This window comes from Oryzias melastigma, linkage group LG5, assembly GCF_002922805.2.
Source record: "Oryzias melastigma strain HK-1 linkage group LG5, ASM292280v2, whole genome shotgun sequence".
NCBI lineage: Eukaryota > Metazoa > Chordata > Actinopteri > Beloniformes > Adrianichthyidae > Oryzias > Oryzias melastigma.
Genome location: NC_050516.1, coordinates 25,555,232 through 25,573,338, shown reverse-complemented (window position 1 = coordinate 25,573,338; position 18,107 = coordinate 25,555,232). Strand labels below are relative to the sequence as shown.

Here is an 18,107-nt window from a genome sequence, read left to right as displayed (position 1 = left end):
AAAGCCAAAATTGTTCCCAAAGTATTTCTTAGGAAAACATTTTTACAGGATCCATAAAATAAATTCTGAGCAGTCTCTTCTGTAAACATAAATTAGGTAATGGGACGTCTGTGTGGGTCTGCTTTGTAAACTTCAGCCCTTCCCATTACCATGAAAGGAGCACGGACCCTCAACTAAATATGGACATGCACTTTAACAGGATTTCGAAGAATGTCCCAGCCTCACAGCGCTCTTTGATGAAAGCAGCCTCTTGCAGTCCGTCACTGGTACCCCTCACTACAACCCCTTTTGCTCCGGGATTGGTACCTCTGATGCCTCGGTGTTAATGGGACACGGCGGGACGGCTCAGCCTCGGCGCGTCTGAAAGCTCATCCTCCAGGTTAATCTGCAGCAGAAAATACTTTAGATTTTAGATTCAGCCTCATGTCCAGGCGAAAAATGAAAGGCCTGACCCAAACTGGCCGTCAGGTCAGTGAGGACCCGGACCTGGACAACCTGTTGTCAACCCTCTCCCCGGAGGAAATTTTGGAGCTGGATAAGGACTTGAAGAATGTGCCAGACATTAACCTGGAGGATGGGAAGGTCCCCATCCAAGGGGACGGCCAGGCTGCGCAGCCACATCCGAGCAGGGGGAAGCTCGGCCAGAGGGAGCAGTCATTTGAGGTGAGTAAGAAACAGATGTTTTATGTTCGAGCTGCTTCCGGACTCGTCTCTCTGAATGTACACATGTATGCATCTAGACCCCGCTGCTCCCGGATTGCATCAGATTAAAGCTCCTCAATCCTCCGGAGTCACTAAATCTGTGCTTTACCCACTTGAGGTGTTTACTTCCTCCTTTCTCCACAAACGGCTTATCAGAACCCCACAGAGCCAGTCCCAATTCTGAGACAATTAATCATAAACTAAAAGACCCCTTCAGCTCAGAGTGAATTCAAAGACACGCGCTCCAGAGGATGGAGCAGCGGCAGTCTTAATCCTGGCCCGATGGAATTCCTCGGCTGATCGCTCCCACGCCGGCTGCCTTTTAAGGATACATCTGCCAGGGCCAAGGCCTCGCACTCCCAAACAGATGGAGAAGCACAAATCAAACACTTAGTAAGCTACTCGCTGCAAATCCTTATACGCTTTAAAGATGGGATCGCTTCTGTCTGCAAACACTGGTACCACTTAAAGCCTGATGCTGTGAATCCTGATTCTGTGACAATTCTCCCTTTTTGTCCTACAGAGCGACCTAAAGAGAGAGAGCCGGAAGCAGGAATACCTGAGGAAAATGGGCCTCAGCCAGGAGGAGAACGGAGACACCAGAGCAGGAGTGAGGAGACAGTCCGGCGTCTCCAACGACAACAACAACAGAAAAGGTCCGGACGGTTTCAAAGAGGAGCTCGACCAAAGCAGGAGAAAGGAGAGCTCTGTGAAGGAGGACGCCAAGGAGAGAGGGAAGCAGGAAGACAGCAGGTTGAGAAGCAGGGAGAGCACAGGCGGCAAAACGAAAGACATGATCTCCAGGCTGCAGGAGAGGAGGGAAGAGAAGGACAGGAGAGATGACCTCAGGAAAAGAGACGACACCAAAACCAAGGACATTATCTCTAAGCTCCGAGAGAAAAGCGAGAAGGATGTAGGAAGGGAGAGAAGATCGGAGAGTATCAGAACTCAGGGGCTCGTCTCAAAAATGGTTGAGAAGCAGAGCAAGGCGCCAGAGAGGGAGGAGATCAAACCACAAGAGAAGACTCCGAAAGTGGAGGAAAACGATACAGAGGTCAGGAGGAAAGGCCAACCGTCGGAGAAGGACGAGGCGCAGGGGAAGCAGAATTGTGTGGATGTCAAAGCGGACCGGGAATGTATGAGTAACCACAGAGGTGATGGGAAAGAGGAAGCTCCAAAGACGAGGAGGAAAGCAGACGACGGAAAAGCCGAGGAGAAAGAGAAGCTTGGTAAGTGTGTGACAAAAAACAGCCCGAAGACGAAGCCAGAGGAGGAAGAGGACGAAGACTCCAGCATGTTCGACGAGCTGATGCAGCAGGTCCAGAGCAACGACCCCTCCCTGTTGGAGGTCAACGTCAACAACTCGGAGGTCATCAAGGCCAAGACCCTCATCGAGTTCACGGAGGCGTTGAACGACAACACCAACGTCAAGGTGTTCGCCCTCGCCAACTGCCGTGCAGACGACCATGTGGCGTACGCCATCGCCGGCATGCTGCGCCGCAACAAGACCCTCACCAGCATCAACTTGGACTCCAACCATCTCACTGGCAAAGGCATCCTCTCTCTCATCCAGTCTCTGCAGCACAACGCCACGCTGACCGAGCTCCGCTTCCAGAACCAGCGCCACATCTGCGGAGGGAAGACGGAAATGGAGATGGTCAAGATCCTTAAAGAGAACACCACCCTGCTCAAGCTGGGCTACCACTTTGAGCTGCAGGGACCCCGGATGACCATGACCAACATCCTGAGCCGCAACATGGACCGGCAGAGGCAGCGGCGCCTGCAGGAGCAGAAGCAGGTTCAGGGCAACGGGGAAAAGAAGGGGGCGTTGGAAGTGCCCAAGATCGGAGGTGGAGGATCCCTGAGGAGCTCCCCGAAGTCCTCCCCCAAACCCTCTCCCCTCCCTTCCCCCATGCCTTCACCGAAGTTAACTCCAAGAAAAGGAGCCGGGGGTCCGGCTCCACCACCTCCTCCACCTCCCCCTGGGGGCGGGCCTCCTCCACCTCCACCTCCACCCATGATGGATGGAGGCCATTCCGGCAGGAGCTCGAGGGACCAACTGCTGGCCTCCATCCGAGGAAGCAACATGAAGCATTTAAAGAAGGTAAGCAGAGCCAGGAGGAACTTTTGATCTCACAGCTGCTTCTCAAACACTGATTTTCTGTGCTGCAGGTGCCAGTGCCAAAGTGGCTGCAATAACTCTGACGAGGAGTGAAGTGGAGAAAAAGGAGAACAGACATCTCACTCTGAAGTTTTTTTTTAAGTCGGTAAACTCCACATTCCTGCAGCTGGCTGGAGAGCTGGACAGGAGACGGTCAGATGACCGGCCCTCATCCTGAGTTCTCCCCTCAAATACTGGACCAAAACGGACTCTGGGGAGAGCGAGGGAGGGAGGCTCATCAGAACAGGAGGTCCGGCTGTCTGTGTCATTTCTGATGCTTTTATTTTTGCACTAAAAAATTGGAACAGATGTTTAATAGCCTGACTGTGTGGCGAGCTTCAGTTCAAATAACAGCTCTGATAATGTTAAATTGATTATTTATTGGTGAAGAAGCAATTTATTTTAACTCTGTAGATGCAAATATGGGATTTATAGACAAAGTTAGCAGGCATAAAAAAAAAAGTGTTTACAAAAAAAGTCCCTTTGATTGTGATCATCAAATCTCAAGACACTTATGGCAGAATTTATGACAGAATGCAGTTTTCAAAAGCAAACAACTATCCTTTAGTGTCTGATATTATATTTTATACAGAGATGTTTTAGCTTGAGTGTTTGACGTTTCATGCAAATCCAGCTTTGTGTCTTAAGTTCAGTGGGACGTTTTTCCTCATTAGCTGTCATTAAGCATCGAGCTGAGAGGGACTGGGAGGGTGCACCTGCCTTATCACACCTGTGTTTGATACATGTGCAAAATAAAAGAGTCTGACATATGACTGCAAGGGCGAGGTCAGCATGTGGCTGCCTTCATTTGGATGTCGAAAACGGATCAAACTCTTTTCTGGCTTCTAAAATACCGCACTGTACAGTTTGGATATCGAGGAGTTTCTACTGCATGTCCTCAGCATGCCCAACTTAGACAATATTAAGCTTGATTCTCCATCTTTCTTGTGAAACATTTGAAGTATTTTTACACTTATATTTCAGTCTTTTAAAAAAGAAGATTAGATTTTGAAATTATTCAACATTTTCCCATTAAGAATGTGACAGTCACTTGGTACAAACAACCTACTCCTTTGAATCCACAGCAGCATTCTCTCTGTTCCTGACAACAGTTTGGAAGTGCTTGGCGTCTACATGAGAGGTAACCATCATCCTGAAACAGCAGAGAGGGGAGCTGCACTGGCTGCAGGCCAGGTTGTGTCTCCAAACTCAGTCCTTACATCCACAAAATGCCCATATTTAGTCATTTCGCAATGAAAGCTCACTCTGCAAGTCATTCCTTTCCTATTTCTAATAATGGGCTTCATGCCAGCTGTTGCTGCTCCCTGACCACTACAGCTGGTATTTACTTGAGGGAGGAAAAAAAGAGGAAAAGAAATGAAAATGTTTTAGAAAAATAGAATTTAAATGAATCAGAATGATGTTATTCAGTTAGGTAGCCAAAAAACAGAGAAAAAAACCTAATGTTGCTGTCCATGTAGAAAGACAATACTTAATATTTTTTTATAAGAAAGGAAAACTGGTAATGAGTTTCATACAAGAGTTCAAAAAGGGAAAAATGAGCTAAGAAAAAGCTAACTTAGAATAACTTGAATTTGAATACTATGCTGCCCAATAATAAGTATGTTTTTGCAAGTTTTAAGAAAATGGTTAGCATTTTTTGAGTTTTTATGTACCCAATTGTTGTTTGTTTTTATTAAATTGACTAAAAATTAGTGTAATAAGTGAAAATTAATCATTTTAGAACAAGAAAATCCTCATAAAATGTAAAACTAGCATTTATTCTCAGAATATAAATATAAATTTGTGTCTACATAATTATAATGAATGAAAGTCTAAAGTGTATTGAACTTTAAAATAATATCCTTAAATTTAACCAAAAATTACAGTGTAATTTGAGGGTTTTCTTTTCTTAAAATAATGTTTTGTCTTGTTAAGAGTTCAAAACAAATATTTGACTCATTTTAATAATAATGTCCTTATTTGTATATCCTAGTCTCAACTGATTCTGAGAAAAACATAGAAAGGTTTGGAGCAAAGATAATTTAAAACAACTTAAAACTAAACATTTATATTTTTTACAGGTATCAAAAAGTGACCTTGAGTGTATAATTTGTTTGTTTTAGTTTAGCTCATAGTTGCTCTGAACTACATTTGTCACATTTTTTTTCCCTACAAAGTGATGTCCATGTTTGCAAACGATCCAAAGCATTTAGGTACATTTCCGTTCTAACACGATCTCTCACAGAAAATACCTCATTACTTTAAATTTTGTGATTTAAAAATAATCTGACACTTGAAGTTACAGCCATCAAAGACCTAGAAGTGTTGTAGGAAATTATCATCCTTTCTCCAACAAAGGGTTTTTTATGGTGATTTGACAATGATTTTATTTATATATTATGGATAATGTACTTAATAACAGTAAGACATTTGCGTGTCCACGAGTATTTATGTCAAAATAACTGGAAATTCCAGATTTTTTACAATTATTATTATTATTATTATTATATGCTACATCAAAGCTGTAATTACACGTTTGCTCGATAGATGGCGGTAGCCCTTACTGTCAACCACTGGTTTCCGTTCTGTTGCGTAAAGAAGAAGAGGTTACGTCAGGACGTTTAGGGGAACACACTGAAGGAACAAAATGGAGGAATATGCGAGAGAGCCATGGTGAGTTTTAAAAAATATATATCTTCAATTGTCTTGTTTTAAAAATAGGCCAGGCTTGTTCCTTAAGTTTAAATACTTCTCCTGGTCACTGGTTGTGATGACGTTGTTTTTGTCTTAAGTGTTACCTTGCATGCTAGTTAGCGGCGTTAGCCGAAATGCTAATTTCTCCGTTGAAATCCATTGGTAGCTTAATGCTAACGACATACCGGCACGGTTTTATCACGTTGTTGGTGACCTTGTGGGCTACTTCGTCCACATGTAACTCTACTGACTCTAGTGACCACACTAGTTGACTCTACACAGAATGTATCACGAATTACACCAAGTACTGATGGCCAACAACATAATTTATGTTTCTATGGAGGAAATTAAACAACTTGTTATGCGATGTTTAACTATGTCGTAACAGTGCTGTCAACCTGTAGTGATCAGTTTTAGATTTGTCAGCACAAGTTTTAACAGCTTTAAAACTTTAAAAAAACTGAATTATGTTAGTTATAGATGTGCTGTGTAAATATTCATCGTAATATCTGGCCTCATTGACGTTTAGTGTTACTGTATGTTATATTTAGCTGACATATAACCAGTAGTTGTCTTTTTAGAATCTCAGATGTCCAACTAATTTCTTAACTAACACAAACAAACAAATAAATAACACAGGTGCACGTGTCATCTCAACCACATGCAGTAGCATGCATGTTATTTCCTCGTGGCTTTTTCTTTTCTTTTTTTGTGTGTCTGCAATAGCTTTCATTTTGGATAATGAGCATGACTGTAATTAAATATTCTGCGTCACATTCTAAGAGTTTTAATTGTATTTAGGACCTGGATATCGAGTTAGTCAGTCCATGGTTGAAAATGATGTCTAGTGTTCCCAGAATTAGACTTTTTCAAATCTTAGGCTAATTTACTGGAATGCAAAGATACTCCTCAACCTCAACACACCCACAAGTTTAAGTAAATTGATGTTTTTGGTTGTTGCATTTGGTTGTTAACCAGCTAAGACATGTTCTGGGGATGTTTAAGACAATAAAAAGTCTAAATTGTGTATGCTTTTTGTGGACCTTTTTCCAGTTTGATGCATTAATCTGTTTTTCTTTCATTTATTTAGAACTTGTTTTAAAAATAGTTATGAATGCATTAAGTTCTATTATCTGCAGCTCCATGAATGAAGAATGAGGTTATAGCTTTGTTTGTATTTTTTGTCTTTTAGCCCCTGGAGGATTGTGGATGACTGTGGTGGAGCATTCACCATGGGAGCTATTGGAGGAGGGATATTCCAGGCGGTGAAGGGCTTCAGAAATGCACCCTCGGTACGTTCAGTTTGGACATTTGAACTGTACATGTGTCCAGTCACATGGCTTTGCTGTGATTATCATCCACATACCTGTAGTGACAGAGCTAGCCTTTTGAAAACCTTGGCCTTCTGGTTCAATGACTCGCTCAAGGAAGCTTTAAATTTTTTTAAATGGAGGGATGTTGTGGGAAATGTTTATTTACTCTTCACACTTTTTATAACCTGTTCTGCTGGGTTTTTTTGTAGGGAATGAGCCACAGAATGAGAGGTAGTTTGACTGCCATAAAGACCAGAGCCCCACAACTGGGAGGTAAGAAAAAAAATGCCACATACACCAACATCTAAAGTGGTTATTCTTTTGTTTGTGGAAGCAGGTTGTTTACAGTGAAACCACTGAAACTCGTGTTTATTTATGTTGCTTGTAATCTATTATCATCTTGAAACTTTTAATAGTTTTACTCTCTCTTAGGTTCTGTCCATAAACAAGTTTATAACATTTTCTTGTCTCATAAATGTCAAAGACATGAATCTTTTCGGATGATTGGTAATTATTTGTGGGTGTGTGTTGCAGGTAGCTTTGCGGTGTGGGGCGGCCTCTTTTCCATGATTGACTGCGGTTTAGTAAAAGTGCGAGGGAAAGAAGACCCCTGGAATTCAATAACAAGTGGTGCCATGACTGGTGCTATTCTCGCTGCAAGAAGTAAGTGCATGTTTGCCCTTTGAAAACATAAATTAAGGTGAAAGTTCACCTTGATCTAACTCGGGACTCATGTAGTGATGCAGGATTTCAGTAACTATTTCACATTTGCACCAATTAAAACAATTCAGTGCTATCTTGGGTGGTCACACACATTTTTATTTTGAAAAGGGACTTTGGTGAAATTCTATTTTTGCACTTTTCCAAGAAGTTGAGGCTTGCAAATCAGCAACTATTACTGATGCTGTGTCTTAAAGTCCCACTCCAATCATTTTTGTGTGGATCCCAAGAAGATTTTTTGCAACTGTTTGGTTGCAACTAATGGAGATCCATAATAAATAACTAAAATCTTTTGATCCATTTTTAAAAACATCCTCAGTGTTTTTTTTTTTAATCATGATTGTCTTTTTTAGGCAAAATAAAAAAAACTACACGTCAACACGCATCTGTTTACACGTTTTCCTGTTAACTTATTGACCCCTACAACCCCAAGCTAACATTACTGGTGCAACAAAAATTGTGAGCAATTTTGTAAAGTTTTGACTGAGATAGTAGCTTGTGGTAGTAGCTTCTATATCACACCTACACGCTTTTCCAAATGGTATTTTTTCATCTGCTCCTGATTCACAATGATTTCAACAAATAAATACTCAGAAATGCATTTTTAAGCTTAATTTTCTTGATATTTCTTCCCCATCATGAGAAAAATACCATAAGATCATGTTTAAAAACACTAAAAAAATATTAATTTAATCAGAGTGGGTCTTTAAAAATGTTTAGCTATTTTTAGATTGTGACTAAATCCAGAAACGTACCTTTAAAAAATAAAACCCACCATTGCATCTAATAATGTGTTCCATCTGTCATCACAGAATGCAAGTTTTATGCTGTCTTTAAAAGTGATATTCCAGTTTGTGTTTCTGTTCAATATCCTTTGTTGGCTTCTTTCAGCAGCTCTTTTAAGATTGTTTAAATTGTGTGTGTACTCCTGTTTACAAAGGCTTTTCTCTGATCAGAGCTCCACTTCGAGTTCTTTGGGGACGGAACTTATTTAATTCTCTTGCTAAAGTTACAAGCATGTGACCCTCCAGGACTTCTTAGAAACCTAAGATAATTGAGACATTTGTTTTATCTACAAAGCCTACAAAGATGCTGGTAAACTATTGTGGCAATGATTTTGTTGTGTACACATCTGTCAGTAAATGCTAAACAACTGCAGCTTTATTTGAAAAGCATAAGAGTAATCCCTTCAGAATAAGTCAAGTGATTGACCTTTCAGAGTTGGATTATATTTAGCATTACTATAACAGTATTTTTATGTGAAGAGTTGTTAATTGTGTGTTTCTCTGCAGATGGGCCTGTAGCAATGGTTGGCTCTGCTGCTATGGGTGGTATTCTGCTGGCATTGATAGAGGGCGCTGGAATCTTGCTTACAAGGTTTGCGTCCTCACAATTCCCAACTGGTGAGTGATGTTTGATGCAGACACACCGTCACTGAAGTCACTATTACTGACTCTGACATGGATTTAAAAATAAAACACGCTGTTCTCCTTTATGCAAACTGAATCCTTAAATCCATTTGACCAACTTTATGGTTGATGACACCCTCAAATAAACACAAACAAGCATTGTTTGATTGTTTTTTAGATAGAATAGTAAGTCATCAAAAGGAATGACTGTAGGTGAAGGTTGACGTCAAGAAAAAAAAGCGGCTGCTGTAACAGCAGCTTAATCTGTGAGAGCCTCAGGGCTGACATGCTTGTTTACTCTCAGAGCATTAGTCACACCGTTACCTGCTGCTTCACGCAAACACAGTCAGGTGCCAATCACATCAAAATATGGACTACGAATAATACAACTCATGAATAATAGGTCACTTTTTTGTGTATTTTATTAAAAAATGACAAAAGGGTTGTATTGATGAAACTTTTTAGTTTCATTCTTATGTTAACATTAAAGAATAAAAGAAAAATCAAAGGCTGAAAATTGTTTTTAATTATGGTTTTTGTTTGTATCGATCTTTTTAAAAAAAATTTACTTCTCTATTGTATACTACAAGTAAAATGATCTAAATAGATAACCATGTCAGTGCAATCCAAGATCTGTTTTTAAGGGTTTGACTTTAATCCGCAGGACCCCAATTTGCAGAGGAACCTGGCCCCGCCCCAATGCCTTCCCCTCCCTTTGGAGACTACAGACAATATCAGTGAGAGGACGCCACATCCCATGATCCACTAGGCCTTTTGGAATTCCTTGCTGAAGTTATTGGGAAGGAGTGGAGGTGCAGACTACCGATTACATCGCACTGGAGAAACAAGTTTACCAGCTGACTACATCAGAGACGTGATGGATGGAATTCATCTTCATTTCCCCTTCAAGAACCATGTGCAGATCTGCCTTTTTACCATTCTCAGCCTTGTCATGTGCATCTGTGACACCCCACACTGGTTCATAACACACGAGTGGAGAGTTCTGAGACATTTGTGGGCTTGTGAGGCCCAAACCAGACGGTCGGAGTGTTGAATCTTAGAGAGAAAAAATATGAGGTATGATAAGTGATGAATTTGTATATAAAGTAAAGGTTCTTATCACATATGTTAGTCCTCATTTTCTGCCAGCTTGTGCTGGCCATCAGCACTTGCCTGGCCTTTTATTTGATTTTCACTCAGACGTCTGTCCGATATGCCATTCCTAGAGCGCTAGTTTGTTTTAAAGTGATTTATTTATTTATAGAGTTAAATCATATTATATGCAACATTGATTTTTACATTCAACATATAGATGGGGGGGAAACAGCTAATGACCGGCTAGTTCAGGCAGATACAATAAAATGGTAAAACTCAAGCAAGGGATTGATGCATTTTGTTTCAAATCTGTGTAACAGATTGTTCTATGGTAAAATAAAAAAATGCGACGTGAAATGTGTCTGGAGATTAATATATGTGGCTCTACTGGTTTGTTCAGGGTTATGTAATAAAATAGATCAGAAGGGGAATAGGTTTATTTTAAAGTTCTGTTATGTGGTTCTCCACTAGAGGGACTTGAATTTAAGGCCTCCCCAACTTCTTGTAGCGTTCTCTTTAAGATTTGGAGAACACCAAGGGTCACTTTCCACCCACATCCTCCAGTGAGTATCACACACCTTGAAAGCTGTAAATTCTACAAAGTAAAACCACACAACTTCTGTGGCACAGCAGCTGTTTGATTTTTTTCTTTCTTTAAGCAATTGTTTGTTTTTGTGAGAAGTGTAAATTTATAATCAGATTACAAAGCCCAGATATATCAAATGTAAGGGTGTAACGATTTATCGATTAATCAATTTATATTACAACTAAATTGATTTGTCTGAAGCAAGTTGTTAATCAAATCGATCAATACCAGGGGTCTGCAACCTTCAACACTTACAGAACCATTCGGGTCCATTTTTCACTGACCAAGAAGAAGCTTTAGAGGATCACTTTAATACAAATAGGACACAGATTTTTATTTATGACAATACCATTATGATAATTTTTTTTAATTTTATGAATTTATGAAATTTTTTAGTATGAATTTCTTTACACAAATAAAACAAAAATATAAAACGAAAATACTTTTTTTTTCCCCAAAAAAATATTAAAGTTCATAATTTTTGACAGGTTCACATGATTTCCTTTCAAAATAAGACACCTTGTGTTGTCAATGTAGAACTAGGTGGTGTAATGTCAGCAGTGATTTAAAAAAAATGTTAGATCTCTGCCAAAAATACATAAATCCAACTAAAAAAATAAATCACAGTTAAGTGCCTTACCGTATTTCTCGAGCCATAAGCTACATTTAAATATTGTTTAAAAATAGAAAATCCGTTTTATAATCTGGGTTAATTCTAGTTGTGCTTTCTGACTTCCAATAGATTGTCTGTAGTGCACAAAAATCTGATAAAATGTTTTAGCCCTACTTGTGATACGTACGTATGTGTCATTCAACTGTTCACGAGTTAAATAAGGCTTTAGTTGGTTTACTTTACAACAATTTTTACTTTACATCTTAATCCAGTTTTTTTCCAACTCCAGAGCCACGTGTAGCTCTGGAATTGCAGGTTTTAAACCGTTTACCAAAATCTTTTTTAAATAAAATCAATTGATGACATTGGAAAACACCACATGTATTGAAGGTTTATTTTACTATAAACTTTTCACTGCTCATGTATTGATCTCGGAGTCATACTGATTGAATTTTTTCAAAAAAATCGATTTTAAGTCAGTGAATCGGCTCGTTCAAAATGAACTATAACTAAAATCGTATCAGCAACCACACATTCGGATGAGTTGAATCGCTAAAATGAATCACTACATCCTCGATGAAAATATATACTAAAAATATCTAAATATAAAAGGTGCTGCATGAGTTTATGTAGAATTTTGACCTGTCAATAAGAAGAAAACACAATTCCACCTAATTGGTGCAACAAAAAAAGCATTTTAGGAGCTCTAACTCATTTAAAAAAGTTGTATTAATTGTAATATTTTATTAAAACTAAATGAAAGTGTTATTCTATTGTGGAAATCCCTTTTATCTTCAGTCAAATGAATTGACAACATCATATGAGGAACTGGTGTGTAAATATGATCTGTCTTGTTGTGACTCAGGCTTTTAATTTTTAAATAACATTTGCCTTTCAAAAATGCAAATGTTATAATTTAATTTTAACATTAAAAATAAAAGTAGTGGTTCATGTGTTGCTGAAACAACAGTTCATTTGCGGCTCATGGAATTTCTAAATGTGTTGAGGGGGAAAAATGTCCTCCTTACCACAGGACATTCACGGTTATTCAGATGGTGACCGCGCGTCGTTTCGGCGCAGCCCTCTGCCATGCAAATGATGCGGCCCGCGTGTCATGCCCTTTTAAGAAAAATGAGAAACAGTCAGTGACGTCCTCTGCGTACAGACGCTGCCGGAGGCGAACTCACCAAGTGACACTTGCGGAGCAGCGAGAGACAGCGAGCCACAGACGGTGAGTGCAACGCCAAACTTTACTGCATGCTAAAGGTGGTCAAATCAGCCGTTTGTAAGGCGGGCGCCGCGCGGACGTGTGAGTGGCGGTAAGCGCGCGCGCGGTGTGGGCCCCCCGCTCCATTTGTCTGATAATCGAGAAGAATTTCCCTCAAAGTAAAAGAAGGGAAAAAGCGGAGTGTGCACTCCCGTTTCAGTCAAGGCCAGGCGGAAGGGCAGGTAACGTTAGCTCCAGGCTGAGGGCTCCCCGTGAAATTTCACACGCCGACGTGATTTAAAGCCTTTAGTGTTTGCTCGACGTTGTGGATATTAAAAGGGCTCGGTTGTGGTACGGTTATGGCTATGTTTTGGCGAGGCGTCGAGGAGAGGAATGTGTCGGCTAGTTAGCACGGCGGCTAACGAGCCGCAGCTAACGGTACGAGAAGTGTCGCTCGCCCGTAGCTGCCTGTTAAGCTAGCTAGTTAGCGGTATTTGCTAACTAGCTTCATAACGGTATTTAGAGTGGATGCCGGGTTTGGTCTGGATTGTTTGTGAGCAGATGTACTCTCAAATGTCTGGATTACGGGCTGTGTTATTCTAAGGATTTAACTATAAATAGGATTAAGACCTAAACTGAATTTGAATCACGTTTTAAAAATGTTGGAACGATTACACATCGACTTTGATTTGGCTGCCGCCTGAGTACTGGGTCACAGATTGCCGGGACTTAACATGACCTGGAGTGATAAGCATATGCTTCTGCCGTAAGCAAATTAAGTGGAATCACAGCTAGATAACCCAAAAGCACAATTTACTCTCTCTTGTCATGTCTCAAGCTTTAGTTTGTTTTTATTTATTAGATAGTTACGATTACAAACTGGGTCAAGTTGACTGAAAAGTCATCTAAAAGCTGGTAATTTTCCATATTCTTTGAGCTGATGTGACACATTGGTATAATCACCTGTTCAGTGTCTTTACACTCAACGTTTTGAAGATGAAATATAGGTTATTAACACCCCATCCCCCATCGACATTCCCCTTCTCTTCAATGCAAGCCAGTCTGCTGTTAGGAGTAGAACAGGAACAGAGTCTGGAGGGGCTATTTTAGTTATTAGTGACTCCTTTTCCATCCTATCAGCATGAAGTCTTCTTGTGCTTTTGGAAAGAGGATGTGGTTACAAGTCAAAGCCCAAGTGACAGACACTTGGGCTGACAAAGTGTTTGTCAGTTGCAAGTCTTTGTCATGTGTTAGTCACAGCAAAGCTTTTTTATCCTGTGGCTGCAGTTTTTCATTGACTAAGCGGGTTTGTACATTACCTGGAATGTAGAAAGAGGTTGTAGTGCATGGGTAAAAGGTGAACATACTGTCTGATTTTGATCAAAATCCTGTAATTGTGTGTGTTTTTTATTTTATTTATATATCTATACATTGTAACTCAGTGAAACTCAGCTTTTTCCTCCTACTAAAAAGATTAGAAATAGCTTCAAAATAAATTATATTCACTCATAGCGTCTGCTATATTTTCTTTCAAGTTGGCTGTGGTGGTGATTCTTTATTTTACAAGCTTGTAAAGTCCTAATTTCCTGGGGAAGTTTACTAGTTTGCTATGGCAGTAATTATAGTAAATTACAGACGGTTAAGTTCAGTGCTTCAGACTAATTAATCCAACTCATGGACTTATTTACTTATACTTTTGTGCAGCAGAATACGCTAACTATGGCAAAACAAGCAGTCCCTCACAGAGATTTAATTCAACATTTTTTTTTTAAATTCCTGAAAACCAAATGTAAAGTTGATTAGTTTCAGGTTGTTAATGTATATTTTTCTATTTTTTGTTAGAAATTATTTGGGAGTGACCAGCATACAATCTTCACCGTTTTGAGTTTTTAAGATGCTTGCAGCCTTACTGTTTAAAAAAACTTGAACCGCAACCCCTTGTAATGTATAACCGGCTGCTTCCTGGCATCAGGGTCTACATACATACGAGAGCTGGTATCATTGCAGCTCCTTTAACAGGCGGATGTGTGCATTTCCACCATCTGCACTTGTTGGTTGATTCGAAAGGCCGCTGTCAGTTATTCCCGTGCTGCTGAGTCAGTTGCTGTGACAGCTTCATTACTTTCAGGGCAGCAGGAAATGACAGATCCTGAATTTTGGACTTGAGTTGTAAAACCACCGGTTTCTTTATTCAATGTTTTAAATGTCCACCTTACCCAATCTCCAACCTTAGATGGAGACATACCTTTGGCTTGGGCTGTTGAGTGATGCATTGGTGTCATGTCAGAGCACGTTTTCTGTGTCACATGGCCTTCTCTCACTCCTTATTTGCTAGTGTTACTACGCCAGCTGTGGAATGGTAGCAGTGTGTTTGTTTTGTTTGAAATGACAGTGTGTAGTTGAGTGCAGTGAAGTGAGAGAGTGGTTTGGCTGTGAAGCCTGATGACCTTAAATGGCTTTGCGCATGTTTTTTGTGTGGTGCGAGTCTCTTGACAGGCAGATGAGAAAGTACAGCACTGTGTGGAGTTCACCCAGCATGAAAGTTTGTTACCAGGGGGTTACGTCTTAAAGGCCAACGATAATTGTGTTGTTAACATATTCTTGTGGTGTTTTTCTCATAATGGAGGACATATATGCAGAAAATTTAAAATGAAATTGCATTTTCTATTATTCCTTTATTCAAATTGTGAATCAGAAGCGGACAAAAAATGTAATTGGAGAAAGTTTGTAGCAGTGATGCAAAAGCTACTACATCAAGCTCCCTGCTCTGCTCCATTCTGTTGCATTCACTTGTAGACGACTGGATCCATGTACGTCTTCGTTTTCCACATCCGAGCTGAACTCTGGCTTAAAACTGTATGGCTAGTTATCTCCAATATTTTGCAGTTTTTGTTGCACTGGTAATGTTGTGTTTGGGGTGTGAGAGCATGTCAACAAATGGATGATGAGGAATGAAGTGAACTTACTCCACGCCGACAACTCGAAGGCAAATTTCTAATAAACTCCTGCTGCTCTGTAGAAACTATGTCATAGAAAATGACAATTTTGATCTTGGCTAAAATTTCAGCGCCTGCTAAAGTCACTCATGCTTTGGTACTTTATTTTGGTTGAGCAAACAGTTGCATAGTTGAAAACCACATCTATCAGCTCTTCTTTCAGTTATGTAGTTGAGGTTTCTGCTTATTGCAAACCGCATTGATCACATTTGTTAGTTTTTCGTAAACCTTGAAAAAATGTCAAAATAAATTCTTTATCATTGAGAAAATATCACATTTCTATTTCTAAATGTGATTTTACTTTTCATGAAATCTTTACAGTACTACTACCATAAACAATGTCACTGATATCTGTGTCTATGAAGTTTAAGTAAAGCCGCCTTAAGAAATTACCATTTAGAGTTTAACAGCAATCTTCAGAGAAGTGTCTCCTCTGTAGTAGTAACTTCTAGAGCATTGTTGTCATCTGCTTCTTTTTACATTTTAGCATTCTTCTGATGTCTCTTGTCAACAATGGTCCATCTACGGCCTTTATGTGGCTAATTGAGTTAATTCTTGGCTAAATCTGAACGAGACTTAGCATGTGATTCTGTGTTTACTCTTGATGCTGAGCTTAATGTCTGTTAGCACAAGTCATCCAATCTTGTTCTTTTCTATGCATTTAAATTTGTGTAAACTCTTATACAAGGTTATTGGTATTTAGCAGTTTAGGCTTCATGCCTTTCATAGTGCATATTTTTGGTTGTTGTTGGTATTTTGTGCAGCCTCCTGAGGAAGCCAAAGAATACCATTAAAAACTGCAGCCTTGAAGGGGATTATCTGTCTCAGAATAGCTGATGATTCACTTTTAATAGACTCAAAAAAGGGTTGATTTATCAATAAAGGCAATATGGTCACAATTGGAAACTAATTTCAAAGTAAAATGCTTGTTAATTTCTCAAGACAGCCTTGATGAAATTGATTTCTACTTTTAATCCATTGTTTGAAGCACTAGTATATACTCACAGGGCTGCAAGTTATTACAACATAAGCTGATAGTCTTCAAATTTCCGTAGTATTTAAATAGTAGAACCTCATACATCTATAACAGGATACATTTGGAATTGTTTGCCTTTGTGGTTTTCACAGTACAACATTACATGTATGAAGGTACCTTGCTGCTACTATGGTTTGATGTTTTAAACTAGGAAAAAAATGTAAATAAATGTTGTCATGAAAAATTTGGCAAGTTTGATGTTTTTCGTCAACACCACTAAAGCCCCTCTGTAAGGGGGCCCGAGTGGGTGCTGTGGGTTTTTGGGTTGTCGGTCCTGTGGAGGGTCATAGCCAGGAGCATCCATATCTAAAGGGGAGCGCAGGGGTCAAGTGGCATCATGATAATGGAATATATTATTGTCATGTTGGAGGTTTGTGCATTGTGAAGTATCAGGAGAGTTTAAGTTGTTTGCACTTATAATGTATGGGTGATGTTGTTGTATGGTGCCCTTATGCCACACTCTAGTCATTAATGAAGTGTGAGTACTCCCTTACTGACCCTGACCCCGGGCTTACACCGCTAGCGTCACGGCTTCGTTGCGTTGCGGGACTGGACTAGCTACAGCCGATGGCTTACACTGGCTGCTGCTCCAGCCACAGCCTGTGAAAGCTCAGCCCAGACAGAGTAGTACTGGATCTCTATGATCAGCTTCTCGTCGTCCATGGTTATGACTGACAACACTGTGCTGCAACACACTTTGAGAAACCCGTAAGTTACGCAATGTTTATGACGCGCTGAAACCGGCGAGTTCAGTGGAAAGTTTGTTTTATTTTGAAAATATACCGGATGCACTTTAAATTCGCTCGCGTGGTTTCCGGTTTAAGTTGTGAATAGCCCCAACTTCACAGAAAGTGATGACTATCAGCTGCGGTGTCTGTCAAAATTTGAACCGAACGACAAGGATTCGCAGCGACGCAGAGGCCGATCCGCAGACGCAGGACTTGAACGCCTGCAGTGGAAGCTCCTCTCGCACTTTTAATGTTAGGAAAAGACTGCGGCGCACGCAACGGAGCCATGACGCTGGCTGTAAGCCCTTGGTGACTGTGCATGCACGAGGTCTGTGTTGGATGGATGTAGGATACCCACACAAACAATGCGTACAGGTTTACCCATTTTTTGCCATAAGGACTGTTGCGACTAAGGCTTTGACTTCATATTTTTTGTGTAGTTTAGGTTGATGGTATCCATTTGGCTGATTCAAATACCTCTTTTCACTGTAAAGTTCCCGTATTTCAAGTCTCGAAATATCTCAGAAGGGTAATCCAATGATTTCCCAATCCTGTTAGTTTTCACTTCCTTCATCTGTTTTCTGTCATTAACAAAGAGACAAACCCCATGTTGGTCTATTCTAAACACCAAAATGGAATGACTAAGAATTCTGACAGCAGGGTGTGTTCTAGAGTGAGAACACCAGATGATTGTGTCATTTGAAGGAATATCTGCCAAATTCTTTTCTAGTCTTCCCTTCACGTCCTTTTTCACTCGCATTCACCACAGCTGGTTTGTGTTAGAGAAGGGTCACATACTCTTCACCTCCTCCACCCAGCAGCTCCTCTTATGGCTGTTCCCTCC

General features: G+C 40.1%; 3 protein-coding genes and 1 long non-coding RNA gene across 6 annotated transcripts in view; 3 read left to right on the top strand and 1 right to left on the bottom strand.

The window, feature by feature from the left end:
* Positions 1-259: 259 nt before the first annotated feature.
* On the bottom strand, positions 260-12,623 carry LOC112144689. The gene is made up of 4 exons (XR_002918943.2): positions 12,484-12,623; positions 12,325-12,415; positions 2,218-2,331; positions 260-385 (listed from the first exon to the last, which is right to left on the bottom strand). It is a non-coding gene; the product is annotated as an uncharacterized LOC112144689 (long non-coding RNA).
* lmod1b (leiomodin 1b (smooth muscle)) lies at positions 383-3,648 on the top strand. The gene is made up of 3 exons (XM_024269355.2): positions 383-663; positions 1,226-2,806; positions 2,875-3,648. The coding sequence occupies exons 1-3, from the start codon at positions 424-426 to the stop codon at positions 2,899-2,901; spliced, it is 1,848 nt and encodes a 615-aa protein (XP_024125123.1). The 5' UTR covers positions 383-423; the 3' UTR covers positions 2,902-3,648.
* Positions 5,390-10,454, top strand: timm17a (translocase of inner mitochondrial membrane 17 homolog A (yeast)). The gene is made up of 6 exons (XM_024269359.2): positions 5,390-5,539; positions 6,753-6,852; positions 7,083-7,146; positions 7,408-7,536; positions 8,886-8,996; positions 9,667-10,454. Exons 1-6 carry the CDS (start codon positions 5,514-5,516, stop codon positions 9,741-9,743), a joined length of 507 nt encoding a protein of 168 aa, XP_024125127.1. The 5' UTR covers positions 5,390-5,513; the 3' UTR covers positions 9,744-10,454.
* Positions 12,342-18,107, top strand: part of LOC112144686 (ras-related protein Rap-1A) — an 18,002-nt gene continuing 12,236 nt past the window's right edge. Inside the window, exon 1 of one of the 3 annotated variants that reach the window (XM_024269356.2) lies at positions 12,342-12,527. The gene's annotated coding sequence lies outside the window, so the exon portion shown is untranslated. Of the gene's footprint in view, positions 12,528-12,563; positions 12,746-18,107 lie in introns of those variants that run through there. The other 2 variants (XM_024269358.2, XM_024269357.2) reach the window with 2 other exon arrangements.

Excerpts from the sequence above, each read along its gene's own strand:
- timm17a (XM_024269359.2), top strand. The coding sequence starts at position 5,514 with ATGGAGGAATATGCGAGAGAGCCATG. Across the intron at positions 6,853-7,082 it reads GCTTCAGAAATGCACCCTCG|GGAATGAGCCACAGAATGAG; the intron begins GTACGTTCAGTT and ends GTTTTTTTGTAG. Across the intron at positions 7,147-7,407 it reads CAGAGCCCCACAACTGGGAG|GTAGCTTTGCGGTGTGGGGC; the intron begins GTAAGAAAAAAA and ends TGTGTGTTGCAG.
- lmod1b (XM_024269355.2), top strand. The coding sequence starts at position 424 with ATGTCCAGGCGAAAAATGAAAGGCCTGACCCAAACTGGCCGTCAGGTC. Across the intron at positions 664-1,225 it reads AGAGGGAGCAGTCATTTGAG|AGCGACCTAAAGAGAGAGAG; the intron begins GTGAGTAAGAAA and ends TTTGTCCTACAG. Across the intron at positions 2,807-2,874 it reads ACATGAAGCATTTAAAGAAG|GTGCCAGTGCCAAAGTGGCT; the intron begins GTAAGCAGAGCC and ends TCTGTGCTGCAG.